This window comes from Triticum dicoccoides, chromosome 4B (genome assembly GCF_002162155.2).
Source record: "Triticum dicoccoides isolate Atlit2015 ecotype Zavitan chromosome 4B, WEW_v2.0, whole genome shotgun sequence".
Classification (NCBI taxonomy): domain Eukaryota; kingdom Viridiplantae; phylum Streptophyta; class Magnoliopsida; order Poales; family Poaceae; genus Triticum; species Triticum dicoccoides.
This window is the reverse complement of record NC_041387.1, coordinates 195,368,221-195,376,764: the sequence shown is the minus strand read 5'-3', so window position 1 is coordinate 195,376,764 and position 8,544 is coordinate 195,368,221. Positions and strand designations below refer to the sequence as shown.

General features: G+C 40.1%; 1 protein-coding gene across 2 annotated transcripts; it reads left to right on the top strand.

The window, feature by feature from the left end:
• Nucleotides 1–6: 6 nt before the first annotated feature.
• On the top strand, nucleotides 7–8,266 carry LOC119295755 (sister-chromatid cohesion protein 3-like). Of its 2 annotated transcripts, none has more exons than XM_037574209.1 (22): nucleotides 7–39; nucleotides 132–312; nucleotides 1,042–1,154; nucleotides 1,244–1,336; nucleotides 1,491–1,654; nucleotides 1,740–1,976; nucleotides 2,154–2,298; nucleotides 2,398–2,576; nucleotides 3,187–3,329; nucleotides 3,428–3,555; nucleotides 3,655–3,828; nucleotides 4,612–4,773; nucleotides 4,854–5,054; nucleotides 5,126–5,263; nucleotides 5,367–5,567; nucleotides 5,683–5,827; nucleotides 5,951–6,057; nucleotides 6,216–6,356; nucleotides 6,936–7,201; nucleotides 7,278–7,402; nucleotides 7,509–7,781; nucleotides 7,862–8,266. In XM_037574209.1, the coding sequence occupies exons 1-22, from the start codon at nucleotides 7–9 to the stop codon at nucleotides 7,873–7,875; spliced, it is 3,363 nt and encodes a 1,120-aa protein (XP_037430106.1). In that variant the 3' UTR covers nucleotides 7,876–8,266. The 2 variants fall into 2 exon arrangements, with proteins under 2 accessions (XP_037430106.1, XP_037430105.1); XM_037574208.1 differs by having other exon boundaries at nucleotides 7,506–7,781.
• Nucleotides 8,267–8,544: the final 278 nt, after the last annotated feature.

Below are 8,544 nucleotides of genomic sequence, written 5' to 3'. Positions count from 1 at the left end.
TCCCGAATGGCGGAGACGATAGCCTCCATGCGCCGCCCGGTAACCCTTCTCCCTCCACGCGGTCGCCGAGCAGCTGGATCCCGCTGATTTTGGCTAGTATTTCTGATTTTGTTCCGTGCGTGCGTTTGCAGAAGCGTGGCCGCCCGCCAAGGCCGAGGGAGAGCGACTTCGTGACCGGCGAAGAGTTTGAGGACGAGGAGGAGGGGGAGGACCACGCGGAGGCGGCCGATGGGCTCGCTCCGCCCCGGTCTAAGCGCAAGCGCGAGGTGTCCACCGCCGCCGCCGCCGCGCTCGAGGATTTGACCCTCATCGGTAAGGGGCATGCTTTGCCGTTCTGCCTGAAGTGGGTTTGGTGGGTGCCGCGACTGGGATTCTGTGAACCTGCGACTGGGATTCTGTGAACCTGCTGCTAGGGTTTACCCCTTCCACAATAGGGTCCGCCATTATGTGCTATATAGTTGGGTTCGAGGATTTTTGTTACATATGTGTCTGTCTAGCTGAAAATTGTCAATTCGTGTCATTTTGATCCCAATGGAACTTTTGTCATCTATGAACTATCACAATTCACAATCCGGTTATTTGCCTCCAGTGGCAAAATTTGAAATTGTCGAGAAGCCAAGAACTGACAAGTGGCATGGATATGTTACGTGTAAGGACACATGGTAAGAGTAATGATTGTTAGATTTTCATAATCTCCATGCGATTTATGATTTACAAAGACTTTGGTGACCTTGTCCAGGAATATTTGACTCTAGAACATCATAACAGGAATGAGTCATCTCACATGAATCAATCTAGTTTTATTGATAGTTATTAATTAGGTCTGCAGAATGCATGATCGTCCTCAATATGCACGGTCCTTGCCTTACTTCCACAGTTTACTTCAACATGATGCCAGTGGCTTGTAGGAACAACAAGGCTTCATGTTAATTTAAGAAAATACGCCGAGATGTTCCTAGTTTTCAAGCTTTACTTCAATGTAACAAACTATATTCCATCTTTCATCTCCGCTCGGTTTCCTTACAAACTCGCAACTTGCAGACATAGTCAAACATAATGGCAGGCTAATCAGCCATGCTGTCAAAAGATTGGTCGAGGATTATGAATCAAATCCAAAGTCAGTGCTATTTCAGATATTAACAATGTTATTTGAGGTAATACCAACTTGATGCGCTACTTATTGTTCTATTTAAATTATCGTTGCAACGTTATTTTCATTAACCTGCAAATCTTACAATGACAGGTTTGTGGCGCCAGACATGATATATATGCAAGCGACCTTCATGAGGCAGCTGTGGATGACATTGTATTCAAACTAGCTGAGCTAGCAAGAAAAGTATCCTATTGTGAGATTTTGAAAGGAGAATCATCATCTGTGGCCATTTCAATAATCCAATGCACATAATCTATTTATCTATCCTATATTGTTCTACTGTTGTGCATATATGCTCTCTTCTGTTTGAGTTTTGTCAATCTTAACTTGAGAACAGGGTCTGGTGGATGATAATTATAGCTCAAAAAGGAAGGACCTTAAGAACTTCAAAGAAAATCTTGTTACTTTTTGGGATAGTTTGGTCCTTGAGTGTCAGAATGGTCCATTATTTGATGATAACTTATTCACGACAATCAAGGATTACGTGGTTGCTGTATCATGGTAATTAGGTCTCACCAGTCACCATCCTTATTTTTTCCTTAGTCTTGTATACGTGTGTATAAGGTGCTAATTTGTTGTGCTTCAGTACTCCCCCAAGGGTTTATCGTCAAGTAGCTTCATTGGTTGGGCTCCAGCTTGTGACGTCCTTCATATCTGTCGCCAAGACTCTCAGTGGACAGCGTGAGACCACTCAAAGGCAGTTGAATGCAGAGAAGAAGAAGCACAGTGATGGGCCAGCTGTTGAATCTCTCAACAAAAGGCTATCTATTACTCATGAAAATATTACATATTTGGAGGAATCGATGCGTAAAATATTCAGTGGGTGAGGCTTTCTATTAGAGACCACTCACCCAGCCTTTTATTGTTTACTTAATTAAGTGTTCTAATCTTTCTTAAGTGATAGTATATTCATCGGTATCCAGAATCTTGCACATGTCATTCAATCTATACTTATCTTGGTCTAGCAGGCAACTAAACACTATAATTTTGCCACATGTAGGTTATTCATGCACCGTTATCGGGATGTTGACCCTGAGATCCGAATATTATGCATAAAATCCCTAGGTATTTGGGTTGTCTCATATCCATCACTGTTCTTACAAGACATATATTTAAAGTATCTTGGGTGGACACTGAATGACAAGGTAAAAAAGGTTTAATTCATAGATTAATTGTGCCCATTGATACCTTCTTTGTGATCAACGAGACTTGCAAACTTATTTTGTGCACTTCTTTGTTTATAGAATGCTGGAGTTAGAAGAACTTCTATTCTTGCCTTGCAAAGCCTGTATGATGTAGATGACAACATACCTTCTCTTGGTCTCTTTACGGAGAGGTTTTATAGCAGGATGATCCAGCTTGCTGATGATATTGATATTTCAGTAGCTGTGCCAGCTATAGGACTCATCAAGCAATTACTTCGGTGAGCTCACTTTCTCATGGCCTTCGTACTGAGGTTTCACAGCAAAATCTTTTGCGTGCCCAGTCGGGGTAGTTACCACGCAAGTTCACATATTTTGCCATAGCCTTTTTAAGATGTGCTAAGAGTTGGGTTTGTCTAGCTTTTGATATCAAGGCCTGCTTATGAGGTTTTGTATGTACAAGTAAAATTCAATTTCAAGTAAGAAGTTTTGAATACTAATTTCTTGGATATCTGGCACAACATTCCTGTTGTCAAATGTTATATACAAGGACTGATGCTTCCATTTTGAAATACGGGTGTGGTGTTTGTTCAAATGTTTTCATCATTCACTATCTGCACAGTGCACCGATTACATCAATTTCTACGCCATCAGTTAAATTCTTTCATTTTGGATGTTTGAATGACAATTGGTTCAAAGCTATTTCATGAAAACACAAGCTTAAACATACCTGCAATTGGCTAAGCCGTGGCACTGGAAGTAGGAGTTACGTATTCACTATTCAGAGTTGAAGCTCACATGTACAAGGCTACACAAAATTTCATCATGTAGCTCAAATGCTTATGTGATTCTTGGAACATAAATGAAAAGTATTGTTTCCTTGCTTTGCAGGCATCAACTTTTGAGTGACGATGATTTGGGTCCCCTATATGATTTGCTTATTGACGAACCTCCTATGATCAGGCGTGCAATAGGGGAGTTAGTTTATGATCACCTGATAGCACAGAACTGCAAGACCCCTTCTGTAGCTAGAGGTACTCGTGACTTGAAGGATTGCACTCTTATGCTACCCTGTCTTGTTATCAAATAGTACTTGATTACTTCAGCCATTTATTAACCTAGTGAATTCCAGATGGGGACAATGAATCCTCCGAGATTCACATTAGTCGAATGCTGCACATCTTAAGGGAATTTTCGGATGACCCAGTCCTGAGTTCTTACGTCATTGATGATATTTGGGATGACATGAAGGCCATGAAAGTATGCTCCTCCGTTTATGCAACTCTATTTGGAAAAGAGTATACAGTGAGTGTTGTCAGTGTGACATTCTGTCACAATTACATTATTTTTGTTCTTCAGGACTGGAAGTGTATAATCTCCATGCTTCTCGATGAAACTCCGATAGCTGAGCTTACTGACATGGATGGAACAAATCTAGTTCGGATGCTGCGAGCCTCTGCTAAGAAGGCTGTTGGGGAAAGAATAGTTCCTGCAACTGACAGTAGGAAGATGTACTACAACAAATCTCAAAAGGTATCAGTATCATCTGTGGTATCATATAGTATTGGTGCAAAGTCTCACTGATTCATCATCTCATGGATAGTTTTAATTTTTAAATATCTGTAACATTGCCAACAGTGCTGTTGGCCTAGTTATTTCTTTAGTTCCAGTTTGCTAGATGTCATCTCTTCTAAGTACTAAGTAGTATTACCTACATAAAGTAGGTTCGTTCCATGGGGTACTTCAATGTTCAATGTTTGGTTCCTGAGGCACAGAAAATGTCAGTCCTTCAAAAGTTATGTTCGAGAGTCTGATTAATTTAACCCTTCTAAATTTGTACCATGTCATCTCTATTTATGTAAGTTGCATTAGTGAATCAACTTCTGGAGATTAGCCCAGTGGTCTAAATTGGTAAATCATCCAGGACTGTGAAATTAATATTAAAATGGAAATAATACTGGTTGAATATGACCACCTTCTGATAAACACATTAGTGTATGTGTTGATTGCGAACTTACCTTTTCTATCATTAAGATGGAAAATCTTTTTTTGTGTGGGAGGAGATAGGAAATCTTTTGAGTTTATTTTAAGCATCCAGATCCTACACATTAAGCTTCAATTTTCTGATTTTACACCCTTTTCATGGTTTTCCCCTGTCTAGTTCAGCTTTATACTCCTTGATGTTGTTCAAGTTCTTCCTGTTGAACTCTGGATTATATATTGCTCATTATGTTTATTGACAGCTATTTGTTCTCGTAAAACTGACACTTAGTTCAATTGTATCCTGCGGCATTACTAAAACATAAAAGTTTACAGGAGATGTTAGAAAATAGCAAGGGTGACATAACCAATGCCTTGATGAAGAGGTACCCGCAACTTTTGAGAAAGTACTTGCCTGACAAGGCCAAGATATCCCCTCTAATTGATATGATGATGCTTTTGAAACTTGAGATGTACTCACTGAAGAGGCAAGAGCAGGTCAGTTGCAAAAGCTATCACTTGTCCTTCTCATTGATTTTCTTTATTTGGCCAATAATCTTGTTTATAATTTGGTTCAGAATTTCAAGGCCGTCATAGATCTCATTGTTGATGCCTTCTTCAAACATGGTGACAAGGATACTTTAAGATCTTGCATCAAGGCAATAGCTTTCTGTTGCACAAAGTGTCAGGCGGATCTTCTAGATTATGCTGAAAATAAACTTAAGATTCTTGAAGATGAGTTGGTTTTGAAAGTAAAAACTGCGATCAAGGAAGTAGAGGTATGTCTTACTCATGCTGTCTGTATATGTACTGTAGCCAGAAGATAATATGATGACTGTCGGCTTTGCAGGCAGGTGATGATGAATACTCTCTCTTGGTTAATTTGAAGCGACTTCATGAACTTCAGTTGTCAAAACCTGTTAAAAATGATGGTTTATTTGAAGATATGTACCAAATCCTCAGTCATCTAAAAGAGATGGATAATGAGGTATGAACCATTGCACTGTTGAGATATTACTATTAGCACTTCAATCTTCCTTGCAGAATAAACTTGAAGGAACATATTGAGGTAATACTTGATGCTTGATTAGGTAAAGAGCTTTCTCCTCATCAACATGTTCCTTGAAGTAGCATGGTGCCTTAATGCAATTGACGTTGAAAACCCATCTGAAACATCTATCGAGGGACTTTCTTCCAAGCAAAGGTCTCTCTTTGAACAACTCTATTATTTCTTGGTGGTTCTGTCCAATTATCAGAAAGAGGGAAGGAGCACCACCGTGCTTTCCTCCAGAGTAAGCCTTCTGAATTAAACGTCAGCGAAGAGGAGGAATGCATTATTTTTGTAACAATTGTATTCCTGCACTTAAGTTGACCCATTGACAGTTCAATGCCTTCTTTTGCTTCCAGGTCTGCATCATTACTGCAGAGATGTGGTGCTTGTTTAAGAAGTCAAAGTATTCTTCAACAAAGCTAAAAAATTTGGGTTATCTCCCACAATTAGAATATGTTCAGAAGTTTTGGAAACTATGTGAACAGCAGCTGAATTTATCAGGTTACCTTGTCGCACGCTTTTCTACTTCAAATTTAAAATATCTGTCCGGAATGGCGTTTCAAGAATTTTTTTGTTGCCTGGCTTCTTGCTAATTACTGAAATTGGCCAACTTTTCACCCTCAGATGACACAGAAGATGAAGACGCAAACGAAGAATATATTGAAGACACAAACAGGGATGCTGTCATGATTGCAGCTGCAAAGCTACTGCTTGCTGATACAGTTTCAAAGGTTTATACTGCAATTTCTGCCTGCGATAGGGGTTCTCATGCAACATTCTTCCAGATAGTTTGTTGGAGACTACCTTCTATGCATCAAACTTGGTTTACGTCCGTAGCGTTTTCTATTGGCAGATAAATGAAATTTGCAGCAATTTATTTTGTTTGCAGGATTACCTTGGCCCTGAGATTGTTTCACACTATGTATCTCACGGTGCAAGTACGACAGAGATCATCAAGCATCTCATTACCGCACTAAAGAAAAATGCAAACAGCGATATAGCTGCTCTATTCTTTGAGGCATTGAGACGGGTACTTTTGTTTATCTTTGAATGCACATGCTATTTATTCAGAAATTTACAAGTAGGTGGATATTTGTAGTGTCTTATCTGTATGAACATCCTGCAATTTGTTCTCTGAATTAGCTAATAACCTATCTTGAAATAAATAATAACTAAAAACCGCATCAGGAAATTATACTCATCCTGCATTATCAAGGATGCCATTAGTGATTGAAAATCAACTGATTGTAAACCAGGAACACATGGGGTCCTGTTTGTAACGTGGTTTGCTATTGTCATTGTATCTACTCCCTCCGTTCCAAAATAGATGACTCAACTTTATACTAATGTTAGTACAAAGTTGAGTCATCTATTTTGGAACGGAGGGAGTATTTAAACTTGTTTTTCATCTTTTGCAATGTTACAAAGAATCATCTCCAAATATGTACATTGTTTGGACATATGTGCTGACAGGAATGAATGGTAAATGCCTTTATTTTTGTAAATCACCTTTGCATTTGATTTTGTTAATTTACGTGCCATTAACGTATACTCTTTATGAAGCGTGATCTATCTTGTGTCAATCATTGTTTGTTTTTCATCTAATTAGGCGTACGAACGGTATATGACCTATTTGCGCGAAGGAGAGAACCAAAACCTGATAGCCAAATCTTACTCGGAGTGTCAAGATCTTGCTAATCGGCTTGCAGGCTACTATGTTGGCGCTGTTCGTATTAAAAACAAGTCTGAGATCTTAAAGATTATCCAGTGCGGTGTTCAATTTGCCTTTGTGGACCTCCCAAAGCAATTGTCTTTCCTCGAGGCTGCTCTTGTGCCATTTGTTTCTAAACTTCCTTCGTCAGATATACCAGACATGTATGTTTTTAGCTCTGTCATTCGTGGTGCTGCCCTGATTTTGTGTTTCACTCTGAGTAATCTTTTTTACATATAGTTTGACAGATGTACAGAAGAGGGCACAAGATACCGATATGAATGAAGATCCCAGTGCTTGGCGCCCGTACTTAACCTTTGTAGAACACTTACGTGAGAAACATGCAAGGAATGAGGTTTTCCACGGTGAGTTGAACTCTCTCTCTCTCTCTCTGAGCTGTAACTTAGGTTCCAGAACCACAGGATGCTTTTCTTGTAGAAATTGTGGCTGATAGTGTTTCTGATCCAGAAGAAAAGGAGGAAAAGCCTGTAAAACGCAGGGGCCGCCCGAGGAAGCCTAGAGATGAACCTGTGAGAAATCTTTTTGATGGAAACAAATCTAGTGATGAAGAGTCTGTTAGTGACTCTGACCAACGGGGGCATGGTGGAGATGACGACGACGAGGATGATGCTTTTGACCAGCCTTTGATCAACACGTTTAGGCCTTCCGCATCCAAGCTAAGATCGCTGAAGGGGGTTTCTCAACAGGGAACAAGCAGTCAGAGAAAAGCTCCTACGGCTTCAGGTAAAGTTGAAGGTTTTGCTCTTACCGGTTTATGGTTTCTTTCTGTCTGTCCATTTCCTGATCACAGACTGTAATTTCAGGAAGCAATAGCTGATGAGGGTATCCACTAAGTCAGTCCTGTGGATCACGCATGACGGACATTCAGTCTCTAGTCGATTCAATGGACAAGGAGTTGCCGTGATTGACTCGTCACTCATGCGGAACAACAACGAACGACCTTTGCTTGCTGTTGAATGTTTTCGTTTCATCGTGTCTAAGGTGTCGTAGATGATTGTACTTAGGTGCTCACCCTCTTCTATAAACTACGTGCTTCCCCACTGTATATTATCTTGTGTAGTAACATTTGCAAGGGCCGGGTTTTCGTTTCCTTAGCTGGGGTCATTTCATACATAATATGTACTCCGTAAGTATGTTGAGCTATTTGTTTTTTTTATGGTATGTTGAGCTATTTGTTGGTAATGAAGAGTTTAATCTGTTACAGTATATGTGGATTGCACTAGCCCTTTCTATCAGTTCGGACTTTTGGTTGCGTTGGCTAGTACATGAAGATGCAGTATCCTCTCGAGCTTCTGCCTCTACCAACTTCGCAGTTCGATTTGGCCTGAACACTCTCCAGCGGGATTCGAACTTGGGACCTCTTTGTTAAGATAGGACTGCACGAACCACTACGCATTCCAACGGCCTACGATCACAAACTTCGTTTGCTTCCTTATATTATTTCTCGGGCTTGCAAAGTCCCCGTGTGGGAAGCTTCCCAAACCAT

Excerpts from the sequence above, each read along its gene's own strand:
- LOC119295755 (XM_037574208.1), top strand. The coding sequence starts at position 7 with ATGGCGGAGACGATAGCCTCCATGCGCCGCCCG. Across the intron at positions 3,829-4,611 it reads ACTACAACAAATCTCAAAAG|GAGATGTTAGAAAATAGCAA; the intron begins GTATCAGTATCA and ends AAAAGTTTACAG. Across the intron at positions 7,403-7,505 it reads AAGGAATGAGGTTTTCCACG|AAGAAAAGGAGGAAAAGCCT; the intron begins GTGAGTTGAACT and ends TTTCTGATCCAG.